At 37.3% G+C, this 14152-nt stretch overlaps 1 protein-coding gene across 2 annotated transcripts in view; it reads right to left on the bottom strand.

Moving 5' to 3' along the window:
* KCNQ5 (potassium voltage-gated channel subfamily Q member 5) overlaps positions 1 to 14152 on the bottom strand; it is a 517269-nt gene that overhangs the window by 77500 nt on the left and 425617 nt on the right. For both annotated transcript variants that reach the window (XM_043591809.1, XM_043591810.1), the window contains exon 7: positions 9419 to 9514. In XM_043591809.1, coding sequence (XP_043447744.1) covers positions 9419 to 9514 — 96 coding nt within the window. The remainder of the gene's footprint in view (positions 1 to 9418; positions 9515 to 14152) is intronic.

The raw sequence follows: 14152 nt of genomic DNA, 5'->3' as shown, positions 1-14152 counted from the left end.
CTCAAACTACAAGATCATGACCTGAACCAAAACCAAGAGTCGGATGCTTAACTGACTGAGCCACTCAGGCGCCCCAGTCTCCAAACATTTCTAATGACCAAGTGTTTACTCCAATATTCCAAGAGAAAAGTTTTTTTTTTATTACAATTCATAAATCAAAGCATTCTACTTTATTGGGCAGATTCATTTAAATGGGTCATATCCCCGCTAAATAACTATCATTCATGATTTTGAAACTTATAAGGAAGATAACAGTGATCAATGATCACTGATCATTTGATCAATAGTCAAAACTTACAATGAAGAGAATATCATTAAATAAATGTGCACTGAACAAAAAAAGTTAAAAATTGACCCAACAACTTTGGGAAACTGGCAGTATCTATTAAAGCTGAATGTATATATATCTTATGATATAGCTACATACTCCTACATACATACTCAGTAGGTGTGTTTATATATGTTCATCAAAAGATATGTACTATAGTGTTCAAAACTGCACTGCTCTCTTAATAAACTGAAGCTGGAAATGTTCAAACTCCTACTAACAGTAGAATAAAGAGGTAAGTTGTGGTACATTAACATAATGGAATGGTACACTATTACAACAGTAACAGCACACTGGAACTATGCTCGATGATGGACAAGCTTCATATGAAGAACGTTGAGTGAAAGAAACAAGACACAGAAGGGTACATGTTGTGTAATTCCATTTCCATAAAGTACAAGCAACAGGAAAAACTAAGCTATGCTGTTAGAACACCAGCACAGTGAGGGACAGTGATTGAGAAAAGGTATATAGGAGGTACTGTTTAGGTTCTATTTCTTTATCTGGGTACTGTTTACACAGCAGTGCTCAGTTCTCTTTAGATAGGTGCTCTATTCTGTATTCACATTGTACTTCAATAAAATGTTCAAGAAGTGATATAAAAAACTAGAAAAATATATAGTAAGACCTGAGGGTATATATATTTTTAAATATTATTAAGGAAGGTTTAAATAATTGAAGCAGGGTTTCTTGCCTGGAGCCTTGCTTACATGGCTCATGTTGATTTATCCTACAGATCTGTGAAAACTTCTGCTAAATATCTTGGTATCTTAAAGAGTAAAACAATTACTGTTTCATCTTGAAATGGTAGTTTTTGCAAATATTGTACAAACATAATTTACAGAGTGACCTCGAGTAACCAATGAAAACACATGGGTTTATTACTGCAGCTTCTTTTTTTTTTTTTTAGTTTATTTATTTATTTTGAGAGAGAGAGAGAGAGAGAGAGAGAGAGAGAGAGAGAGCATGTGTGTGTGTGTGCCCATGAGCAGTGGTAGGACAGACAGAGAGGGAGAGAGAGAATCCCAAGCAGGCTCCACACTATCAGCACAGAGCCCCATGAGGGACTTGATCTCACAACTGTGAGATCATGACCATGAGATCATGACCTGAGCTGAAATCAAGATTTGGACACTTATCCGACTGAGTCATTCAGGTGCCCTTATTATTGCAGCTTCTCATGTAGTGAGGCCCGGAGAACTTCCAATGCTTTGATAGCATATATGGCTGGTTTAATTTAACAATTTTCATAGAAGGCATCATATATATGTGAATTCAGATGCTTTGAAAGCATGACCCATGGAGAACTAGAAGCACACAGCAAGTCTGTGCATTATTAGATACCAGTGACAAAAATCCCAAACAATATAACAAAAAGTGGAACTAAGGCATTACCTGCCAATGTTATAAAGAACTGGGGGCAAGAGAAGCCTCTTTTAGAAAACTGAATATTTTCTTAAAAATGAGACCTGGTTTCTTGCTCTTTTTCTATCACATTGATCTCAATAGCTAAGCTCTTATTCCTTTCATTACTCTTCTCCCAGAAATGTCTTGTAAATGGGAGGTACAGAAGGAGCAAGTGGCATCTATATTGGGGCTGATATTAGCTAACAGTCAAGATAGAAGCGGAAAGTGTAGCTCCATTAGTCTTATACTCTTAATAACTTTGTCTTGTCCTTAGCTCCGTCTCTCTCTCTCTCAGCTAATTGGCTTCAAGTACCTGAACCTCAAGGCCACAACTACATGTTCAAGCAGCTGATGTTTCTGTATTTACAGTCAAAATCACATAGTGGTTGACATGAGAAAAATAATGCCCCAGCGGGATATGATGTATATGGCATATATAATCCAAAGGATAAACCAACAAAAGCCAAAATGGAAGTCAAATTTACCATTTATCAGGTGACCCTGGTGCTTTAGGCAGCCAAAAATTTCAGACTTTGGTCTATAATTGTAAGTATAATATTGGTATAATTAAGTTTTTAGGGAGTATTTAGTTTGTATTGTCTGGAGTATAACAGCTATGGCACATTTGACCCTTTCTGGAAATTTTAGTTTCAGGTCACCTCCCAAAGGTATAATTAACATGGATCTGATTATTTCCAAGGTACAGAATTTAAGAGGTCAGAGAACTAAAAGATTTAGGATGAAAACAAGCAATCCCTTTCTCCACTTTGCTTCTGATTAATTTTTTAAAAATGTTTATTTATTTATTTTGAGAGAGAGAGTGTGTGCATGAGCAGGGGAGGGACAGAGAGAGAAAGGGAGAGAGAAAATCTCAAGCAGTCTCCATGCTGTCAGCACAGAGCCCAAGGCAGGGCTCCATCTCAGGAACCATGAGATCATGACCTGAGCTGAAATCACGAGTGGGATGCTTGAGCCACCCCGGTGCCTAACTTCTTGAATAAGGATAAATGGTAGATAAAGTTTTGAGATCTTGCATGTCTAAGAATGTCTTTATGCTACTTTCACACTCCATGAATAGTTTGGCTGAGTGCAGAATTTTAGGTTGGAGATAATTTTCTTCCATAATTGTGAAAGTATTGTTATGTAGTCTTTTTTGCTTTAATTTTTTTAAATGTTTATTTATTTTTGGAGAGAGAGAGACAGTGCGAGCGGGAGAGGGGCAGAGAGAGAGGGAGACACAGAATCCGAAGCAGGCTCCGGTCTCTGAGCTGTCAGCATAGCGCCTGACGTGGGGTTTGAACTCATGAATGGCAAGATCATGACCCGAGCAGAAGTCTGATGCTCAACTGACTGAGCCACCCAGGCAACCCCAAGGATCCCCTTTTTTGCAAGTATTGTTTTGTTTGAAGTGCCAGGCACTTGGTAGCCCTTCTCCTGTGACCACCAGTTCTGGAGAATCATAACGTAACATGACTTTGATACAATCCTTCCCTTACAGTTTCCCTGTACTCTTTTTGAGGCACTCCTGTTAGTTGGATATTTGATCTCCTGGTAAGGTCACCTACCTTTCCTATTTTTTGGTTTCATTTTCTCTGTCTTTTCCTTCTAATTTCTGGGAAGTTTTCACAATTTTAGTGACCTTCTGTTTTCTTTTTTTTCCTGCTGTCACATTTTTCACTTCTAGGAAATTTTTTTTTCAGTTTGTTCTTTTTTATGACTAAAGCACTAAAAAAAGATTATGTAATCTCTGTATAAGGCTTGAGTGTATTAACTGGTGGCCTTACTTTTTTTTTTGGTGGGGGGCATAGCAGTATCTATGGGAAATAAGCCTGCCTGGCAGCATCCACTTCACAAACTTTCACTTAATCCCCCTGTTTCCATTCCAGTAAACATCTTGGCTCCACCTTGAGCTGGTCCAGTCTCTCTTGATGTGAACTCTCTAACACGGCACTTTTGAAGTATCTTTAAATGCTAGCCCCAAGCTTTCAGGAATACATAAATGAGGATGCAACTGCTGCTATTTGATTATGATTCAGACCCCAGGGACTGAGTTCCAACTCTTCCTAGAGTTGGCCTGGAGATCAAGTGACATCATGTATTAGAAATACTCTACAAACTGAAAAACACTTTGCTAGTCTTGGGTATTATTAATAAAAGTTATGACATTTGGGCAAGTATTCAAGCTGCTTTCTTTTCCCAGACTGCTCCACTTGAAATGAAAAGTTAATTTAAATGAATCATGCAAAGATATTGACACAGCTAAATTTGCTGAAAGCTGCTGGGCTTTTAAACTTTTCTCTAAAACCCAGAAAGGCTGGTTAATTTAATTGTCTCACCAACCAAATGACAAAGCAATTTGGGCATCTCAGTGCCCTTTTATTTTTTTTAATTTTTTTTTATTGAGGCATAACTGACATATAACATTAGTTTCAGGTGTACAGCCTAATGATTTGATATTTGTATGTATGTGAAATGATCACCACAATGAGTTTAGTCTCCCTTCAATGCCCTTTTAGAAACATAGCAGCTCTGGCTTAAAACAAATGACATTACTCTTGGTCTTGACGCTTTGTGTGTTCAGCAAACCAAGGCAGGTTTATTGGGTGAGAAAATAAATGGATCAGCAAATGAGGATTGCTATTCAATCTAGTGTATTCTTAAAAATAAATTTCTGCAATATATAATCAAAGCTTAAAGCCCTGAATTCTGGCTAAGGGTCACAGCAAGGAAGAACAATGAATACTTTAATAATTATATTATTATTCCGATGTCTCATAAAAAATCAATTGCATTTGGATGGGGGAACAATTACCTTTTAAATTTGTAGATTCAGGGCACCTGGGTGGCTCAGTCGATTGTGTGTCTGACTCTTGATTTTGGTTTAGGTCATGATCTCACATTTGGTGAGACTGAGCCAGCACTGGGCTCTGAGCTGACGGTGTGGGGCCTGCCTGGGATTCTCTATCCCTCGCTCTTTGCCCTTCCCCCACTCATGCTCTCTCTCTCTCTCTCTCTCTCTCTGTCTCTCTGTCTCTCTCTCAAAATAAATAAAATTTAAAAAATTTGTAGATTCTACTTTGATTACTGAAACTATGATTAGATTTTAAAGGTATTCTTGAATATGTTAAGTCTTTCATTTTATACTATTTTTTGTTCAGCATAACATAAACTAGAGTTTTAAGTAAAATAAGAATTAATGGTTTCATATGTATTACCTACATTTGTGTGAGTTTAATTATTACTTTTTATTGAGGCATAGGTGACACATAGTTACATTAACTTCAGGTGTACAACATAGTGACTGGACCACTCCATACATTATGCTGTGCTCCACACAAGTGTAGTTACCATCTGTCACCATACCACACTATTACAATACCATTGACTATATTCCCTATGCTGTACCTTTCATCCTGTGACTTATTTGTTCCATAACTGGAAGTATGTACCTCCCACTCTCCTTTACCCAGTTTGCCCAATCTTTTACCCCATCCCCCTCTGTATTTATGGGTCTGTTTCTGTTTGTTTGTGTGTTCATTTGTTTTGTTTTTTAGATTCTACATATAAGTGAAATCATATGGTATTTTTCTTTGTCTCCCCTATTTCACTTAGCATAATACCCTCTAGGTCCATCTATACTGAAACAAATGGCAAGATTTCTCTCTCTCTTTCTTTTTTTAAGGCTGAGTAATATTCCATTGCATAAATATACCACATCTTTTTTATCTGTTCATCCATTGATGGACACATCTTGGCTGTTGTGAATAATGCTGCAATAGCATAGGGGGTGCAAATATCCCTTCAACTTAGTGTTTTTGTTTTCTTTGGGTAAATACCCAGTAGTGGAATTACTGGATCATAAGTTATTTCTATTTTTAATTTTTTGAGGAACCTCCATACTGTCTTCCACAGTGGCTGTATCAACTTACATCTCTACCAACAATGCACAAGGGCTCCTTTTTCTTCACATTCTTGCCAACACGTGTTATTTCTTGTCTCTTTGATTTTAGCCATTCTGAGAGGTGTGAGGGGATATCTCATTGTGGTTTTGGCATGCATTTCCATAATGACTAGTGATGTTGAGCATCTTTTCATGTGTCTGTTGGCCATCTGTATGTCTTTGGAAAAATGTCTATTCAGGTCCTCTGCTGATTTTTTAATAGGATTGTTCGGGTTTTTTGGTGTTAAGTTGTACAAGTTTTTTATATATTTTGGATATTGCCTCCTTATTAGATACATCATTTGTAAATACCTTCTCCCATTTTAAGCAGGCTGCTTTTTCATTTTGTTGATGGCTTCCTTTGCTGTGCAAAAGCTTCTTACTTGTACAAGTTTAATCACTGATTACAATATATATTACATAGCCCAGTTCCATACAATGAGATTCTAGATCTTGAAGCAAAACTGTTCAATCAGACTCTTTACTTTTCATGGGTTACCTGAGAGGAAGGCCTTATCTTGCTTTATCTGTGGATATATAAATACCTCTGGTCCAAAGATTTGCTGTAAGAGTAGTAATCTGTTTCCAAGTTCAATTGCAAATTGTTTTTGCACAATTTAGTAGTTGATAAGTTAGATCAGGGAATTTTCTCCAATACTCTCTGTATCTGTCTTGTACAATATGGTAGCCAGTAGCCATCATATTGCTACTGACCACTTGAGATATGGCTTGTGCCTTTGAGGAATTGAATTTATGAATTAAATAGCTACATGTAGCTACTGGCAACCGTATTGGGCATCATAGTTCTATATTATTACAAGGGATTCATGCATGAGAAATGCCTCAAAGGGCTCACTTTTCTTTTCATTATTTTTTTTAAAGTTTATTTATTTTTTGAGAGAGAGACAGAGAGAGAAAGAAAGAGAGAGCACAAGCAAAGGAGGGACAGAAAGAGAGAGGGAGATACAGAATCTGAAGCAGGCTCCAGGCTCTGAATGGTCAGCGCAGAGCCTGATGCAGGGCTTGAACCCATGAAACATGAAATCATGACCTGAGCCGAACTTGGATGTTAAACCGACTGAGCTACCCAGGTGCCCCAAAGGGTTCAGTTTCTAACAGAACAGCTGATATTTTAAAATGTTTTTTGATATAGAGTTCCACTTTAATGTCCAGAATTATCAAGAATATGTGCCTAGAAGTGGTTGTATTTTGAGTATGTGTTGATTGAGAAAATGTACAATAAAAAAGTTAATAAATACTTTAGTAAGGATTTTAAATGAATTTAAACTTTATTTTTGATAACAGTATCTACAGTATCCTGGGAGCAAGTAGTCTAGATATGGGGAAGATATATGACTGGTTCCATAGGTAGACATATGTGATTAGTGCCTGGATAGATGTAAGGAACTCATAGAATAATGTCTGCATTCACAAGTTGGAAAACATTGTTCTAGAATTAAAAGATGAGAGGTAAATTAAAGATAATTAAAAGATAAAAATAGTAAGAAGAAAAATTCATTGAAAGTGTGTTAATACCTCATAACCAGTTAAGAAGCACCAAAGGCTGAAAGGCTATCTGGGCCTCAGGTATTTTGTGTGCATACTAAAATGTGTGACATTTGTTTTAATTATGGTGATTATCTACTTGGCTTCAGATCTTAAAATTCTGCTGCGTAAGAATCTTTTTATTTACAAAAACAAAATTTATCTTTAATGCTTTTTTAAAACCTAAAAATTAAAAAAATAGAGACTCTCAGTGATTTGTGTTAGAAGTCATGTCCAATGGTCTGTCAATAGTTGTAGAATAGTTTGATTTAAAAATTAATACTTATTGGGGCACCTGGGTGGCTCAGTTGGTTAAGTGTCCAACTTGGCTCTGGTCATGAGTTCGAGCCCTGCATCAGGTTCTCTGCAGTCAGCACAGAGCCTGCTTCGGATCCTCTGTTCCCCTCTCTGTGCTTCTCCCCCACTTTCATGCTCTTTCTCTCTCAAAATAAATAAACATTAAAAAGTTAATACTTATTTTGGCATTAGATACAAAAAGATGTCCTTCATGATATAACTGAACGGCCCTTCCCTGCTTCTTTCCCTTGTTCCATTTCTGTTGGAGGTACTGCATATCATAGCCATGGGCAAAGGCTAAAGATAGGGTTATGTAGTAGCTATCCCCCAGCAACCCACCCACTTAAACCTACAATCTAAATGAAAACAGTATCTTGTCACTAGTAGGAATTTATCCAAAGGATACAGGAGTGCAGATTCAAAGGGGCACATGTACCCCAATGTTTATAGCAACACTTTCAACAATAGCCAAATTATGGAAAGAACCTAAATGTCCATCAACTGATGAATGGATAAAAAAGATGTGGTTTATATATATAATGGAATATTACTTGGAAATGAGAAAGAATGAGATCCTGCCATTTGCAGCAACGTGGATGGAACTGGAGGGTATTATGCAAAGTGAAATAAGTCAGTCAAAGAAAGACAGATATCATATGTTTTCACTCATACGTGGAACTTGAGAAAGTTAACAGAAGACCATGGGGGAAGGGAAGGTGAAAAAATAGTTACAAATAGAGAGGGAGGGAGGAAAACCATAAGAGACTCTTAAATACAGAGAACAAACTGAGGGTTGATGGGGGTGGAGTGGGGGAGAGGGGAAAACGGGTGATAGGCACTGAAGAGGGCACTTGTTGGGATGAGCACTGGGTGTTGCTCGTAAGTGATGAATCAATGGGAATCTAGCCCCAAAACCAAGAACACACTGTATACAGTAGCCAACTGCAGCCAACTTGACAATAAATGATATTAAAACAACAACAACAACAACAACAACAACAACAACAGTGTGCTGTTACTACAACATGAACATAAATCTCCTGACATCTCAGATCACCACCCCAAAACCCTTCAGTTTAGAAGTTCTGCATCTCCCACTGCTTGGCAGAAAGGGGAAACAATTTCAGGCTGTATAATCATTGTCTGCATAATTAAATACCAACTTCATGGTATGGATTTAGAGAAGAATATATTTTGTGATTCTCAGGCAACCTGGTTTTAGGATGGTTCTATTCTCAAAAGATATAAATGGCAATGGGAAAAGCATTCCTTTTTAAGCCTGAAGCAAACCCTGAGATATTGAAAAGAGAATGAAATGTTAAACAACCTTATATTATGAGTTAGTTTCAAATAATATGCTTATTAGTTCATATTCTCAAACATTGACATATTCCATAATCCCACCAGCTCTTAAGATATTCAAGTTATTGCTCTAATGATGGCATTAAAAACAATCTCATGGGCAGCAAACCTTGACATCCTGAACAAATATGCTGTTCTTCAGAACAGTAGCACACATCTGCCTGGAGAAAGTAATCACAATGCAGGGAACAATCCCATGTTCTGCTCTATCACTTAACGATCAATTATGTTTCATCAAGTAATTCGCAAGACATATTAGGTCATTCCAGGAGCAACACAACTGCTAACCTCTCCATGGCCTTGCTGGCATGGTTAATAAATCTGAGCAATACACGGGCCATTTGCTGAAAATATATATAGTCGGGAGGGGGGAACATTTGCCCAAATCCAAGACTGTACATTAAGTTCCAATTTCATTTTTTTTACAAACAAAACAAATCAGAAGCTCTACTAAGCACTGAAGCACAAAGACTGGAAAATGACCCGGCAAGCGCTTACAGTGACAGATGTTGCCATCAACCTATTACATTGACATTCACCTGAATGAGGTTGGCGGCTGGGTTCCTTCTTTTCTCGAAGTGTTTCTGGCGGTGCTGTTCTTGTACTTTTAATGCAAAACCCGAGCCAAGAATGCCCTGGAACAAAATACAAAAATAGTTCTTAAATTTTTTTCAAAAGGACTGTTAAGCAATATAAATAAATATTAAAAAAAAAACACCTCAAATGAGTCTAAGGAAAGACAAACACTATTCAACCTGTTCGTAAACATATTACTTATTAAAACAAACACTATTTACCTCTTGTATGATACCACTGGCAATGGCAAGTTGTGGGGCAAGACTGCCAAGAAATGTAACAACTTTTGTTCTTTAGTAAATCAACCAGGCAATGCCATTTATTATTTCTTACAGTATGGTAAGAGGCATTACAATTACAAATAAAAATCACAATTTTTAAAAATGTTTTTTTGTGTGACCTTCTCTGTGACACTTCTTTATATGTTAGAGGAAATTCCCCATTTGGAATTAGGGGATGTGATAGAATTCAGAGGCTAGGAATTCTGGCTTTGGGCAGAGGTGGATTTAAAATTTGGGACAGTTTGAAGTCTCACTACTGTGGACACGGGAGTTTTTCTAGCACTTTGATGATACTATGAAATTTTATATTTTCCATTCTTGAAATGGTGGGGTATTTTTAAAATCTGTCCCAGCTTAATTCTCCACGATGCTATAATTCTACGCCTACCCAAGTAGAGTGAAAGGGGTGGGGGGAGATAGTTATCCAGACACTCAGTTTTGAAGACAAAGTTTTCCATTTTGCCTGTTTATACAATAAAGACAAGAGCTCGGGTTATTGCAAAGAACATTCCTACTTCCCTGAGTTTTAATCTCACACTTTTAGCATTCCTTACCTTTCTGGTTTTAGCTCACTTTTTCAGATTTTGGAGTTAGTCAGACTAGTATGTGTCTCCTATGTTTATATTAGTACTTTTGGCTCGTTTGCCTCCTTCTGCTTATCATTTTGATCTGCTAGAATCCTGGCTCTTTGAAATGCCTCCCTCTTTTCAGTTTGCTCTGGTCTAACATTTGTGGAATCAAGATGCTTTGTTTCAGCCTTGGGCTGGCTTTTGGAGCTTGCTAAATTCAGTCTCTAGGCTTTGTTCATAAGTTTCCACTTTATTGGCATGGGACGTGGATCTCTACTGCTTTCAAGTCTGTGGCTTTTACTTGCTAGCTATAAATTATTACCTTTTTATTAAACTTCAAGGAGTCTAACTCTTAAGCTAGAGATGGATGTCTTATAAGCACTGAGTCAGTATTTGCTGTAGATAGGGAATGGTTGTTTTTCTTTTCATATATATATGTTTACTTATTCATTTTGCAAGAGAGAGAAGGGGAGGAGGGGCAGAGAGAGAGAGGGAGAGAGAATCCCAAGCAGGTTCCGTGGTATCAGTGAGATCATGAACTCATGAACTGTGAGATCATGAGCTGAGCCAAAATTGAATGCTCAACCAAATGAGCCACCCAGGCACCCCATCTTTTATTTATATTTTCAAAGTTGCTCAAAGATGGTATAAGCTACCTAGGCAAGTGGTGGGTTTCTCATCTTTAGAAGGTATTAAGTCTCGGCTGGATGACAATTTGACCAAGATATATCTGGGCTCTAGATCACCTTTAATGCCCCCTTCTTATCTTACATATTACAATTCTGAGCACATCTGTGACAATAGCCAGATAATCAGTAATACAATTATGTTTAAAATACAGTTACATGATAATACTGCTTGCTATTAATGAGCAATAATCTCCATTATTAATTAGGATGAACGACTGTACCGTGAAATTAGAAATTACATTATAGGTTCTGTTTTCCATCTGCCTTTTTTTGTGATTGTCTCATGCTGTCTAAGATCTTCATTAGGCTGAGGATGCACAAACCAAACTTCGTGCAAACTTAAAAACCTGGTCCGTATGGTCTTGTTTGTCAATTTAAACATTTCCCTCCATGTAGAGGTTATAAAAATGGCCTTCCAACTCTAGTCACTCATAACTCCTAAATTTTTTACTGCTATTTGAAGTGACTTAGGAAAGATTTATTTATTTTCCTTTTAATGTTATTTTTCCTGAAGCACATACATGTAAGAAAATAGAAGGCATTAGAGTATATTACATATTTGTTATATGTATTGTGTGTACATACATTACATGCATAGGGCACATAATCCACTCATGGAGCATAATTCAGATTTTGTAGACATTAAATTAACAGTAATAGCTACCATTTTTTGGTATTTATTATGTGAAAATGAGGTTTAAATGTAAATCCCTTTTGGAAAATAAAGACAGGCCTAGCACAAACTCAGCATTTGCCAAACAAACTAAAATGTGCTAAAAATCACACTGGCATTGCTTAGAAATATATATTAGTAGTTGGCAAATGTTTGCTACATATCTCTTGTGCCAGACTGTACATTACAACAGTTATTAAACCAGGTCTGCTCATTGTCTCATTATGGCTCCATTCCAATTTTCTTCCACCTCTCTACACAGCTCAGTGAACCTCAGTAGAAGTCTGTTAAAATAAAGTTCATTATGTTATATATATATATATATATATATATATACACACACACACATATATATGTATACGTATATAAAACTTATGGGATATATATAAATATATTATATATCTATAACTTATGGGATATATATATGTTATCTATGTATATAATCCGTGTGCCATGCCTTCAAATAGCAACATCAATAAAATGAAACTTCATAGAAATTGACTTCTGTTGGGGTACCTGAGTGGCTCAGTTCGTTGAGCGTCTGACTTTGGCTCAGGTCATGATCTCATGGTTTGTGAATTTGAGCCCCGTGTCAGGCTCTATGCTGACAGCTCAGAGCCTAGAGCCTGCTTCGGATCCTGTGTCTCCCTCTCTCTTTGCCCCTTCCCCACCCGTTCTCTCTCTCTCTCAAAAATAAATAAACATTAAAATTTTTTTAAAAAAATTGAGTTTTGTTTTCATTCATTGCCTAAGATCACATGACTTAAATTTTTAGGTTTTATGTTTTAGTGCTATGTTGAGAAGTATTACATAAACATCAAGTACAAAGAAAATATGTTTTGGTAAACATTTAAGTATCTATACCTTTTAATCTCCCAGATTAAAGGAGCTTAATGTAGCGCAGAAGGACAGGCTACACTGAAAGATACTCTTAGCAGGAAGGAAGGCAGTGTTCTAAAGAAGGGAAAGACCTGCACCTTAGGGCGATGCTGAGGAGCTGACTTCTTCTGTCTGCTCATTAGCTTAGGGATGCTGTGGGCCTCAAGGAAAGTGATCTTCCAGTGGAGTTTGGAAGGGTAGTTATATGGCTCTGTGATGTGCAGAAGAGTCCTTCTGCTTTGAAGAAAGATGGGGAAAGGCTCTTCTCTTTCTTGGTCCTTGGTTTCCTGGGTGGGAGGAAACCCAACCAGGGATGGCTCACGTCTCACCTCTAAGTTTCCTAGCAAAATGTGCTCTCCTAAATCTCGATCATACAACACTGTTGCCAGCAGGCACACAAGACATAATGGTATTTCCAGCCACTTTTTTTTTTAAAGGTATATATGGACCATTTAGTTTTTTCTTTTTTAAAGGTATATATGGACCAGTTAGTCTTTCATTCAGTAAATATGAGGTTGCAATAAAAGATATATGGTAAGCCAACATTTCTTGGCATTGTTAGGGAGTGTTCTGTGCAAGCAAGTTTCTCAGATTTCCAACACATATATATTTTTTTAACGTTTTATTTATTTTTGAGAGAGACAGAGTGCGAGTGGGGGAGGGGCAGAGAGAGGGAGACACAGAATCTGAGGCAGGCTCCAGGCTCTGAGCTGTCAGCACAGAGCCTGACATGGGGCTCGAACCCATGAACCGTGAGATCATGACCTGAGCTGAAGTCAGACACTTAACTGACGGAGCCACACAGGTACCCCCCCCCCCCCTTTTTTAATGTTTTATTTAGATTTCCAACACATATTAATTTAATTTGCATATCTGAAAATTGAAATCACTTTATTGGGAAACATTTCCAAGCATAACAACTTAGTGTCTGACCTCTAACCTAACAGAATAACACAATTTAACCTTCCTGTGATAGTCCAGAGTTTCCTTATGGGGACTGGTATTTTGCTGTGCTGGATACGGCCAGTTTCCAGAGATGGGTTAACCCTAACACTAATGGGCCCCAGGTCCTTACAGATTTTGAACACTTGTGTTTGCTTGCTTCTTACAAATATTTTCCCCTTCCTTTGTTGTTAGTTTTCCACCATCTCTTCCCATTACACTGTTTGTTCAATCAGTGGACCTCTGCCTTTGCTGTTTATAATCTTCAGAGAATTGTAAAACTATGTAGCTCAGCTTATCAGAATTTTCTCTAAATTAAGAACAGGTTATGATTTAGGTTTCAAGAGGCTCTCCTATGAGGACAACACATACACTGTTGTCAATTTTAATAGCCCAGAAGTTGCCTGCTTCTTTGTTTATAGTTTTTCACTGGATCACACAGGTTGTTTTATATGTGGTCTCAGGATAAGTATAGACACTAAAGCAGCAGTATTTTGGTAAAAAAACCCAAGAACGTATTTATTGTTTCTAAAGGTATTTTCATGTAGGGAATTTGATTACTGAATGAGTCCCTGCTCTGTTATGGATTGTTGAGCTTGCCAGATAAGTTGATTCTGGATAAGTGAGATTTTTTTTTGACTCTCCTTGATTTTGTCATTTCACA

The sequence above is a fragment of the Prionailurus bengalensis genome, chromosome B2 (genome assembly GCF_016509475.1).
Source record: "Prionailurus bengalensis isolate Pbe53 chromosome B2, Fcat_Pben_1.1_paternal_pri, whole genome shotgun sequence".
Lineage (NCBI taxonomy): Eukaryota > Metazoa > Chordata > Mammalia > Carnivora > Felidae > Prionailurus > Prionailurus bengalensis.
This window is presented reverse-complemented; position numbering and strand designations above follow the sequence as displayed.